Source organism: Gasterosteus aculeatus, chromosome 18, assembly GCF_964276395.1.
Source record: "Gasterosteus aculeatus chromosome 18, fGasAcu3.hap1.1, whole genome shotgun sequence".
Taxonomy (NCBI): Eukaryota; Metazoa; Chordata; class Actinopteri; order Perciformes; family Gasterosteidae; genus Gasterosteus; species Gasterosteus aculeatus.
The window spans coordinates 3,245,801-3,258,212 of record NC_135706.1 but is presented as its reverse complement, the minus strand read 5'-3'; the positions used below and the strand labels follow the sequence as shown (position 1 = coordinate 3,258,212).

At 44.9% G+C, this 12,412-nt stretch overlaps 2 protein-coding genes across 3 annotated transcripts in view; one reads left to right on the top strand and one right to left on the bottom strand.

Annotated features, from left to right (window-relative positions):
- msraa (methionine sulfoxide reductase Aa) overlaps positions 1-4,916 on the top strand; it is a 25,235-nt gene extending 20,319 nt beyond the window's left edge. For both annotated transcript variants that reach the window (XM_040160570.2, XM_040160568.2), the window contains one exon: positions 4,053-4,916. In XM_040160570.2, coding sequence (XP_040016504.2) covers positions 4,053-4,223 — 171 coding nt within the window. In that variant the 3' untranslated portion in view covers positions 4,224-4,916. The remainder of the gene's footprint in view (positions 1-4,052) is intronic.
- Positions 4,917-6,940: 2,024 nt separating this feature from the next.
- LOC120808013 (12-(S)-hydroxy-5,8,10,14-eicosatetraenoic acid receptor) lies at positions 6,941-11,935 on the bottom strand. Its single transcript, XM_040160567.2, has 3 exons — positions 11,284-11,935; positions 9,987-10,392; positions 6,941-9,533 (listed from the first exon to the last, which is right to left on the bottom strand). Exons 1-3 carry the CDS (start codon positions 11,442-11,444, stop codon positions 9,060-9,062), a joined length of 1,041 nt encoding a protein of 346 aa, XP_040016501.2. The 5' UTR covers positions 11,445-11,935; the 3' UTR covers positions 6,941-9,059.
- Positions 11,936-12,412: the final 477 nt, after the last annotated feature.

Here is a 12,412-nt window from a genome sequence, read left to right as displayed (position 1 = left end):
GCCAGGAGCGGCGCTAAGGAGAGAGACAACGCTCTGGTTCATTTGGTGTCAGGGTATCGACTATGTTCTCCACGCCGCCCGCCTCGATTGTATTGGGATTGGGGAATTTGGTGTGTGTGCGTGTGTGTGTGTAAAGCACAACGGCACTGCAGAAAATTACCCGGCAGTCGGCTGGCGTTTGTTTGCAGCATGAAAGGAGCCTCCCTTTTCTTCTCTGGCCTCCTACCCGTCATTAGGGTGTGCACTGCATCTAAAATGGCAGGTGGAAGTGGTAACAGGGCGTGCGTGCGTGTCTGTGTGCGTGTCTGTGTGTGTGTGTGTGTGTGTCTGCGTGCTTCATGTAATAATGTGTGCACCCTCGGCGGAGCCGCGTGTATTCTTTGCTCTGGCATCTCTTTCCCTCTTAGTGCACCTCTCCGGCTACATTTCCTTTTCATGAACACCCTTCTAAGGTCTCCTAAACACAAAACAGCTGCTTTTTCTTCCCTTTCTTTCTCTTGCCTCCTTTGTCTATGAAATCCCTCTCCGGTGCTTTTTACACGCCTGATTCACCTCGCGAGTGCTTATCTGCAGCGCTCACGTTTTCCCCTGCTTTACCACAGCAGTCAAGGTATTTGCATTTCAAATGAGAAATCTACTTCTCTGACATGCAAATGAATGGCGGTGAATTATGCATCTATTGCAGGCTGCTAACAGCTGCAGGAGCTGCTCGAACCGGCGCACTGAAACGCAGGGAGGACGGTTGGGGGCGGTTGGGGACGCCATGCGACCGGCACCACGGAAGATGGAGACGTTTTTGGGATAGTGCAGGATTAACGTCGGTACCCATTATCTTAAGCCTAGAGCCAAATCCAACCAACAGCTCTGTGTCGGTACAATTATTTTAAAGGCAGAGTACAATGAAAATCTTTTAAGTGTGTGCTGCCCCGTGAGACTGAAAAGGGGCTCTGAAAGAACAGTGGACCCCAGTGGCGACCCAGAAAACGGATACGTCACAACACATCAAAACATTGACGGGGAATTTAAACCGACATAACGGGACTAACGCGATTGCTTGTTCGTAAGGTTTTATAGGTCACCTTTCACACAGCTACATGGAAATTCTTACACGTATAAAGTTCAAACTGAATCATTATTTCACCGTTATCTTTATAATATCTAGATCAATGACTGAGGTCATTTATGACATGATGAAAACATCTTTGTTTTATTGGTGGCCTTCTTTTTATCACAATGCTGCAAAAAAAACAAGTCTGCAAAAACATGACTTTAGACTGTGGTGTGGAATGGTTCATGCAGGATGGATTTCTGCACCCTTTAGCATTCATGTTTGGTCTGAAACCACTTTTCCCTGACTGACCTGAACAATCATTGATTCCCATTTAACCGCCATTCAAAGATTTGCCTTCAAGTCGTAAACTGAAAGGTTCTGCTGGATCTTTAGATATACAAAGAGTGTGCATCAGTGTATTGCGCCATGTAATAACCTTAACTTTAATTATTTTCCTTTTTATTTTATCTATGACATATTTTCCCTCATACGTTATTTGCTTTGTGTTTGAAATGTTGCGTACAAATATATATCTGCTCACTGTATGTAAATGAAATCACGAGGTGCTGCTGCAACAGGGTCTCGTTCCGACCCACTGCTGTTTTGTACCTCGATGAATCAAACCGCAGGGAGCATCACTGATCCCACCCACGTTAGATCTTTGGTCTCTCTGGCGTTTTGGGCTCTAGCAGCATCTCGGACCCTCCGGGTTGGTTTGCTGACGTCCTCTTTCTCAGCCTCCGAGCGCTGACGTCGGTGAACTTAAAAAGGTTTTCAAACAATTACCTCTCAGTGGCTATTAGGGGGAACCCATGAGTGAAATCATCCGGCACAGCTTTAAGTCCCATTGTCTCTCACTTTTTAGTATTTCCCCCCCGGGGGCTCTTGAGCAGGTCAGGCATCTGCAAAATGATGCCAATACGTTCTAGTGATTACAAATTAGAAAAAGTTGAGTAATGTAAACGTTGGCAGTCATACACATTCCTGTTCTCTCTTCTCAGATATGATGCAAGATACATGTTTGAAGCCATACACACACACTCGAACTAACTAAAGGATGAATCTGCAATGGATAGAACAATAGGTTCTACTTATTACCAATTACAAAAAGTTGAGGGAGCCGAAACAAGATGTGGGACCAGATGTAGCGCAAAGCTCTACTAAAGCGAGTCCAGCTAAGATATGGTTATGACATGATGGTGGAGCTAAAAGAGTCAAAGGAGTCTCTAAACTTAACGCAATCTCTCCTATGGGGAACGGGACGTTTGATGGCACTCTGTCTCATGATGCAACTCCCAATCATCCATTCCAGTAGTGGATGGAAACGAGCATTAATTCATATTTTCTTTTGCAGTTTCTTGAAATATGTCATTACAATATTTCCTGACACAATAAAAATGAAAAGAAAACATCTTCTTAATCTACATTCAAGAGTTAAAGGTGGCATATCCGTTCTATCTATTTAGACCACGGTGATTTGTAGAGGTTGACCTCAAGCTCTCTGGTGAACCCTGTTCTGGGCCGACAGCGGCTCTCCTTCCAATCCAAAGATTGGCTGTTAAATCCCCAGTTAACCTCCAAATTCCTCCCGAAGGCTTTGCCTAAAGTAAGAATGTTGAGCTGGACCTGAAGGGCAAGAGGAACCTCACCTGACATTCCCCTCCATCACTGGATGGATGGATGCGGTGGGTCAATGACATGAAGCGCCTTGAGTCCCGTCCATTCATCAAATGCCTGCTGGAGGGATGTTTGGTGAAGTGAACACTGGTGACACCTGTGATTAGGTGTTCTGTGGGCGTGAAGTTACATTTAAAAAGCAAAATTTGCTCCAGCAAGACAAAGTAAGTTAAACGAAAATATATAAAAGTCAACTGACTTTATTGTGAAATACAGATTCTAAGGCGAGACTAGTTGTCATTTTTATCAGCTGGAACCCACTGTTGCTTCAGTTGTTTATGCTTTTTACCATTTCTATTGATCAGTAAGTACCGTCGGCATAGTCACAAAAAAAAACGCAGAATTAACTGAAAATCACAAGTATTAAATATTGAACCTGAATGATCAGCCACTAAATTAAGCATTGGCACACACTTTTCAACCAACTAGTCTTCACCATCATGCACGGCGTGGTTCAGTTTTATTATTGTTTAGGTTCACCAGCGGGGTAATTACCATAAACCCCGGCGGTGTCGCTTCAGAGGATTTGGGATTCGGTAGCTGTCGCGTCTGGAGGAGAGAACAGCAGCTTTGCAGATAAAACACAAAACATGTCAACGTCGAGCCAAATGAAGCGCTCCTGCCTCCCATGGCATGATCACGCTGTGTTGTAAACATGCCTGCACACATTCCAGAAAACAAGGCAACACCTCCCCGTTAGGAATGTAACTTCCATCAGTGTGTGTGTGTGTGTGTGTGTGTGTGTGTGTGTGTCTTTTCATGCTCTCTTTGTCTTTTGATTCAGCCACATGCCATCTGGTTGAGTTATTTTATCACAAGGAGAAGGTGTCATTACCAACTGTTTCTACCGCAAATACATTTGTGTGTGTGTGCACGTGCCTTGTCTGTTCTTTTTAGTTTGTCATAAACACATTTCCTCCTTTTCTTCCCAAGATGTCAGTAAGTGCTTTCCAGTGTGAGGCCTTGCTGAGAGAAACTGGAGGAGGAGAAATTGTTTCAGGCATACAACAGGATCCAGGGAGGGGAAATAAAATGTAAAAGCATAAACCGGTGCACTGAAAAAACTTGTAGGGAAAGTTTACATGGAAACACACAACTTTTGGGGTTTTCAAAATTGAAGAGATCTAATAGAACTTGACTTCCCATCATACACTATTCCTGTTATATGGTACTTGGTCGATTCCACAGAGATCACGGACTCTTCCATCTTCTCATCCATCTGTTCCCCCATTGCTTCAACAACAATAAATCCCATTTGTTTTTTTAGGTTTACGTCTTTATAAATGTACAAATGCGGTGCCTTTGCTGCTTCTGCCTCTTTCAGGTGCTGAGCGAGGAAGGTTTCGGCGCCATCACAACAGAAATAGCCGACGGCAAGCCTTTCTACTACGCCGAGGACTACCACCAGCAGTACCTGAGTAAAAACCCTGATGGCTACTGCGGTCTGGGGGGGACGGGGGTCTCCTGTCCAATCGGAATCAAAGCCAAGGCCTAGATTGCCAAGAGCCATTTTGGTCTATGAGAATGCAACAATGGGGGTAATTAAAGATTTAAGATGCTTCCAGCATCAGAAAGCTTTGTGTTTGAAATACATGCATCTCCATGCATGAAAACCAAAAGGATGTATGATGTAACCCAGGGACACGCAACAGAAAGTGCAGCGCAGACGCCCATAAAGGCTGCCCGTCTCCTCAGCACTTTGCGGTTCGAGAACCTCCCAGTGCATCAAGATATTCGCCAATGGCGTGCGTCGTTGCATCGAGTCACTTTAACGCAAGCAGCAGCGCAATTTCCTATGTTAGATGTGCAAAATGTATGTAATCTAGTGAAAAGACGATTGTCACACTGCAAGAAAATCAACAATTGATAATTGATTTGCAACACTACATTGAGGCGTTTGGTATGAGAGAAATTTATTGGTTTGTCCATTTATTACAAAAAGCATTTCTGCATCTGCTGCTGTTAAATTTGATAAATTTGGCGACCCCAGTCCTACACAGTCTCCTCCCCAAATGCAATCAGGAAGGCATCTAATATGATGTGTGTGAGTCCACTATTTACCTTTTTGCTTAGATAAATTAACGATTAAATGATATGTTTTATGCTCAGGTTGATTATTAATCTTCAGCTTTGAATACAGTACTTTTGCAGAGAAATAAAATCCAATTAAAAGCTTCTGAAATCCAAAGTGTCTTTTCTCTTTCCTGAGCGCTGTTTAAATCTGAAACGACGAGAGGAATAGAGCTGGACAGTATCGTCCTTTTTTTAACGGACTTGTTCTTGATTTGTTCTCGATTAAGAACTGTGTGTGTTTGACCTTTGGTGGGTTTGATTTTTGGAAGACGTCCACTCCTTCCTCCGATCTTTGCCTGAAGCAACGTTCCAGTCCCCGACTCATCTGTCATCGCTGTTCATCCGTGTGCGTTTGGGTTTGGTACAGAAGGTTGTGTGTGTGTTTGGTTGGTACAGAACACAAATACACCGGCACACCAGCAGGAGGAGAGCGTGTCTGTTGCCAGGCCCTCCAAAGCTTGGCATCACCGTCACGGAGTCGAGGAGGAGGAGAAGAAAAAAAAAGAGAAGGAAGAGACGGGTCTCTTTAGAAAATGGCAGAGGGACGCCTTGGATCCGGGCTGCTTTGGATCGCCACCATGATGCAGACTGCAGGACCTGACTGGCCTTGCCAAGCCAGATCTGACTGCTATTTTTGGTCTGCCTATTTGGGTTTTTAGTCAATTCTGAACAAAGAAAACCTGTCAAGAAGGGGGAAAAAAAGAAGCCTCAGAGTTAAAAACCACAAGGCTGTAAAACCACTGACACGTAAAATCATGGATGTTTTATGATACCGAAAAAAACATCTTCCACTAAACCGTCAGTGTAACAATCAATCAATGCTCTGATTAATGTCAGCGCTGTGCGGCACCCTCATCATATGAGGACAACACCAGCTGGACTGGATCCCAGTTTCAATAAAAGGGTAATATTGGCTCATTACACATCAGTGTGACCCAGCTCACCCTTTGTTCTATCCAGGTCTGTTTGTTGGGATTGTGGTTCTCAGCAGAGCGATGATGGTTAAGTTTGAACAATATGATTTTGAATTTCTTTTCCCTGATAACTCTGCCGCTTTTTCACAAGTTCCCACCTACAAACTAATAACTGATTCATTTTCTACTCACCGTGGCTCCAATTTTTGACAATGGGAATTATTAATTAATGGATGCATTTCTTTTTCTAGTGTGTTTCTGTGGCTACATAACTAGGGAGTCTGTTAAAGACGAACCAACCGGCTCTTTGAAATGACCCCTTCGAGATGCTCCCTTTTACTTCGCATAATGGCATTGCCGTGTGTCTGTGCCGACACTCCGGCGTGGGGGAAGGCGTTATCTGCTCCCAGAAATCAACAAGGCCAAGTGAGAAGAAATCTGCTGCATGTCCTTAAAATACAGGAGCAATCTGGCTCATTTTGGTACATCTCTGGCCAACTGGTGATTGTGACTGATCGTCCATCCAATACAACAACATTGGGATTGGGATTTTTGTCTGTTTATTTTGAGATTTTTCGGTTTGTTTTATAAACCTCATACTATATCTGCAAAGCCCACAGCCAACATTATTGGCTGTCATTTCATTTCAGGAGAATTCAATCCCTGAATCTGTCCCTGGTTTGAGTGCATGATTGTGTTGCGCTGCCATCGTGTGGCGGATGTGAGGAGCGAGCACCTGGCAGGATTTGAGGCTTTTGCTTGAGAGAAGAAAGGGAGACATTAATAAAGTTATGATGTCATAAAAGAGAAATATTACACATACGTTCCATGTAAAAAGTAAATGAATTATTTCGTTTCTAGCCGAATTGTTCTGAGATGGCAATGGGCCTGAGCATATTCTGTATCTTACTGCTAAAATATTTCAATTTCAAAAAACACAAAATATTAGTTTTGTAGCACAAACACTCATCAGAGATTTATAGGTTTTTGCGGATTTATAGGTTTTTTTGTTCATTATCTAAGCTATTTACATCATATTGCTTTATTCCTGCTTATCAGTGCAATGGAGCATCGCATAACACGTGGCAAAATAGATACAAATGTAACAAAATATACAGCAGGAGAGGCAGCAACAGGAGTTTTTTTGTTCTTTTGTTTGTTTTGGTTGGCAAAATAGTGAGAAAAAACATAATCTTGTCGGGACAATGAACTCTTTGTGGAAACCTTTAGAAAGAAAGCAATTTATTTCATACAAGACTGCGCTGTGTAATCGGACATGTTTATCGTGTTGCCACTGAAAAGCAGTAGAACATCAGACGGTTGTTCCTGCTGTGAAAGAACATGCTGTGTTGTCTTCTGCTCAGCCTCGACTTCATATGAGCTGGTTCACAGAAACACAAGGTCCTACAGGAGCACAGTCGACTGCTGACGCTCCTTGGAACAGGTGAGTGTTGAGCAGCTCACTCTCCTGTTCAGGACTGGGTGGGAAAAAAAGATATACATACGTGAACATCCGCCCCTCAGCATCGTATTTAAGGAATTTCAGCATCTAACGTTCCGCTTTGGCCAAAGCTTCCTATTAAAGTGCGTCTCGCCACCAACTTTGTTTCTTCTGTGTCATTCAATGTCATTCCCTCTAGCCCAGACATGTCATACTCAAGGCCTAAACATCGGACAGTACAATAAATATATCATATATATATATCAATATCATATTACATTACAGGTCATTTAGCTGACGCTTTTATCCAAAGCGACTTACGTTGCATTTATAACCCATGGCTTACATTCTTGCCCGGGGAGCAATGAGCATGCTCACAGCGGGACACACGCAGGACGTATTTCTGGTATCGTATTGATACCAGAAATTCCTCTACATTGTATTGATATTTAGATGATATTTAGGGCAGGTATTGTATCAATGTCATAATTATGGTGTCGCCTACTGGCCATTGCCACCAGCGTACTCCCGTGTTTTCATTTTGGCCCTCTGTGAGTGAGATTGTGTTACGATAGCCAGTATCATTTTATTGTGTCTATCCAGGCAAAGTTATGGATCCAAATGTAATAAAAAAAAGGCATGATTTCAATTATTTGTTAACATGCGAAATAATGTCAAGTCCATTGGTATTTTTCTAAGTAGGCCACAGATTGGTCTATTGCCGTGTATTGAGTGGGCCGGTCTGACGGACCCCCCCCCCCCCCGCCATACTTGTTTAGGAGATCCCGAGACTTAATAATAGAGACGTTTGATTCCAGTTGCATGAAGTGCACGCTCCCTGTTCTTCTAATGAGCTTAATTCCGGAAAAACATCATTCAGTCTGAGGCTCGGCCATCGACATTTAAGAAGACACAACACAGGTTTGTTCTGTCGCTGCTGTGTGTTATCGCATCGCTTTAAACTTGCTAGCCGCGACTTGACAGCCGCCACAATCTCTGCCGTTGCTACACCCTTACTGCAAACATGTGGACACACCGCAAAAGGTTTCAAACACCATTCGGGGGGGGAATAAAAAGTACCGTGAGTAAGGAAATGGATAGACAAACAATTCGTGGGAACGGGCTGTTTTTGGCCAAACAATTTCATCTGTTGCAATTCCTGCCTGCAGTCTGAAAGGAGAAAGGGAAGTGTGATCAGGAAGGTCAATGATGTAGGAGGGTAGATCGTGGATACCTCATGTTGGTGCATTGCTCACGGGGTATTTATACATGAAGGACCTCCATCTTGTGGTAACAGCAGTAGTATACAATCTTCAGTCTGCAATTCATCCTCATACAAATATTTCAATTTCAAATCACAAAATGACGTGCAGACTGTATGAGGAAATTTTAAATACGCCTTCTAGGTCCTTACGGCTTTGACATTTCAGTAGTGCTCATTTCACAAACATAACTTGTGACCTGTTTTGAGAAATAAGGCGGCCCTGGTCACCCTGATCATACACATCAGTCAGCTAGTTAGCAACAGCTGGAAATGGAATGTGAAAAAAGCAGAGACTATTTTGCGTGGCCGTCTTTGAAGTTAGTGCAAGGACCATCATAGAAACCATAGAAAAATACAAAAAATATATACATCCAAATATTACCGTTTAAAACATACAGCTGAAACAAACATACCACTCGTCTTATAGACGTAAAACAACAATATTACGTAAGGTAAGGAGTTTGGATATGCCCTCAGAGGATGTCAGGTTGCATCCGCCTCCGCCGTGGTTTCAGTCTTTGGCCTCCCTGACCTTCTTCTGAGAAAAACGTTAAAAATCTGCTGGGGTAGCTTGTGTGGTTTAGCTATCTGCGATGTTAACAGCTGTTAAAGACAGCTTTCACCAGGGGAAAGAAAAAATCATTTTGCTAACATCGGCAAAACCGCGTCCCTATTTCCAGAAGTAGTAGTGGTGGTTGTTGTTGTCGTCGCCCCCAAGCCAAGGTTGGTCTTCAGCAGCCTCTTGCGGAGAAACGCAGGACAGAAGGTGGACACGTAGGCGTCTTTGAACCCCGAGTTGCAGAAGCAGTACACCAGCGGGTCCAGCAGGCAGTCGATGTACGACAGGACCATGAGGGTGTCGTAGACCTGGACCACGACGTCCTCCGCGCTCCTCCATTCTGGGTTTAGCCGCACGCTCAGCAGCACCGCTCGGGCCAAGGTGCTGGGCAGGAAGCAGACGGAGAAGACCACCGCGACGGACATGACCACCCACACGGCTCTCCTCAGTTTGGTCCTCTCCCCCACCGTCTTCCTCCTCAGCCGGTTGACGATGCGCACCGTGCAGTAGACCAGGACGACGAAGGGCAGGACGATCTGGCCGAAGTACACGACCTTAAGAGAAGGAAAGAAACGAAAGGTCACGGCGAGTGTGCTGCGTTCGTGTCTCTACAGGCAGAGCTCGCGATCCACACCCCGCTCTCGGTGACCGTTTTCGGTTCCCGACTAATTTCTGAGTCAAGTCTTCCTCATTCTTCCTCGACTCATTCCTCTCCTCATGTCCTCACCTGTCTTGTCTGAGTGTAGCAGACCCAAAACGCAAGGACATCACGTCAGAAAACCATGAATTTGACCGTGTCTGCAGTTTAACATGCTGTGATTCCTGGACAGGGCATTAACGCGTCACGGTATGAGGAAGTGTAAAGAAAGTTGTCATCGTCGTTGACAGCAAATGTTGGTGTATTGGCCGATTGCCATCTATAAATGCCTTTTTTAGTTCCTTTTTACAGCTCTCGTTAATGCAAACTCACGTAGGGGGGGAAAAAAGCAAAGATACCAAAGGCACACCTCTCTGAATGTGTCCGTCACATCGTGATAAACGGTTTCGATTTCGCGGCCGTGACTGTTGCAGCACTCGAAGGTCTCGACCATCGTGGGGATGGTGAGGGGCAGCAAGACGAGCCAGATGACGATGGAGACCTGAGGGGCCTTCTTCAGCACTTTGACAATACCCCTCCTCCCGAGATGCACCACCTTGAAGTAGCGCTCTACGGAGAGGGTGATGAGGAAGCCGATGCTGGCGCCGCGGTTGAGGAACAGCATGAAGAGCATCGTCTTGCACACCCATTTTTCGGAGCTGCGCCTTTGGCCGTGATGGTAGTGGTAGGCCGTGGCAGGAAGACAGGCCACCAGCAAGAAATCGGCGACCACGATGTTGAAGAGGAAGACGCTTTTGTTCCTCCAGAACTTGTACCTAAAGGGGAAGTTGTGACAAAGCGGTTATTTGCTTCCCCGCTACATTAATCATGAATGTATCCACAGACCTACAGTGTTGAATACGGTTCTACATTCAACCCTTTTATGAGTTTATCTCAAGATCAGCACACCCAGATTGTCTTGTTTAAAAAAGTTTTGTGATGAAAAATCACTACGCTTTCCATTTCAAATCACTTTTACTGTTATTACAACAATTTCAAATAAAGCGACTGAGTGCAATAAACTTTAGGGCCCACGTTAGGAATGCAGATCAGTTTAGAGAATTTCAGCCTTTTTCATTGCGGAAATGGACTGAGCATCCAAACAGGATGTGACTGCCGTCCCTCTCATGCTCTTCATCAGGAAGCTACAGTGGTATTACACATGTATACAATTATTCATTGTATCAACACAAAACTTGAAGGATCCAACGTTTAAAAAAAACAGGTACATTTTTAGTTTTTAGTTTATTTATTGGTGGCTATAATAACGACAAAACACTTAAGTAAGATGTCACTTTCTATCCGCCCTGCTCTCACATTCGTGGCCCGCTGCAATACGTAGATGGAGTTCCGCCCGCATCCTCTCCAACACCCCCCCGACTGAGCCGTCGTTTCCACGATGGCCGATTAGGGTGGTATTGTACGTACTAACTGCAGGAGGTCAAAGTCTCCTGGACTCAATAACTTTCTTTCAGTTTGAATCACTCGCTAAATCACCGGCCATTCCTACCCGCTGATGAAATGGGTGAACATCAACTATCGAGTTCAAGTCGAACCCTTTGCCCTGTCTCAGGGCTTTACCTTCACCTCTCGCGGCCCATGTCCACATTTCTCTCTGACTACTGTGTCAAAATAACAACGAAACGGCGGCCAGAGTTTCCTCATACCTGAAGATGAATATGTAGAGGACCGACAGGTTGAGAGGCAGACCCAGCACGAACTCTCCAATCATCAGCCAGGAGAGGAATTCGTATGTGGTTTGGTTGGGTGCTTTGCAATGGTCAACCGTGTCATTCGTTGACATGTTCTCTCGGCTGATACCATTCATAGAGGCGGCAGAAGAAGCAATACCAATGCAATGGGAAGAATGAGGGTTAAAGGTGTTTCCAGGCAGGGTTGAAATCCTTTCCTTTCTTCTCAGGTGCTCGCTGGTCCAGAACCTCGTCTCCTCGGGCACCGGTTCCCCTCTGTCGCTGTCAGCTGTCAAATCCAACAGTCCCCTCCTGAGAGCCTCACCGCGATGGCGGAGTCGGCCGGCCGCGACATAACACGCTGAGGAAACATGCGCCGTAAACAAAGCACCAGCTGAAAGGGGAAAAGTTCTGAATGAAAAGAGAAGCAAACGGTCTCTTCCAGTGAGTGTGTGAGCCCTTCTTGTATGTGAGGCTGTTACTGATCGTCCAGAGAGGACGGATCTTTCTTTTTTCTGCAGTAGGAGGTGGGGTTTGAAGACTCTTAGTCAGATGCGGATCGGGGAAGATGCCTCCCTGCCACGAAAACGCTTTACAAGTGTTTTGATCTGATCGACCGGCGGTGTGTGACACAGAAACTGAAGGTTCTCCCATTCTTTGGACGCGATGGGGGGGGGGGATGCTCTGGAAATTCCGCAGGTGGCTGTCGACGCTCAACCATCATGCCTGCACATGTCTGGCTTTACTCCTGAGTGAGGTGACAGTAAATTCTCTCGGTGCAAGAATGTGGAAGAAGTTTTTCATTTATCTCGACCACATTCTCTTTTAATCGCGGTAGATGACGGTTGACGGTTTTCAGCGCCGGTGCAAAGGAGAAGAAGATTTGCAAACCAGTGTGAAGTGATGTCCCAACTCAGGTGTGGTTCTGTTCTGTAGCTTGTCGTAAAACGCCCTCTCATCCCTCTGTCAAGCAACTATAATTTCCATAGCCCTTAAATTCATAAATTGGCTTCAATTATTTGACACCCCCTGGCCTTAGTCAAATATGATCTCGCCCTACTCATCAGCTGCTCCTTTAACTGTCAAACAATAAAAAGCAAGGACC

Excerpts from the sequence above, each read along its gene's own strand:
- LOC120808013 (XM_040160567.2), bottom strand. The coding sequence starts at position 11,444 with ATGAATGGTATCAGCCGAGAGAACATGTCAACGAATGACACGGTTGAC. Across the intron at positions 10,393-11,283 it reads CTCTACATATTCATCTTCAG|GTACAAGTTCTGGAGGAACA; the intron begins GTATGAGGAAAC and ends CTTCCCCTTTAG. Across the intron at positions 9,534-9,986 it reads TGACGGACACATTCAGAGAG|GTCGTGTACTTCGGCCAGAT; the intron begins GTGTGCCTTTGG and ends CCTTCTCTTAAG.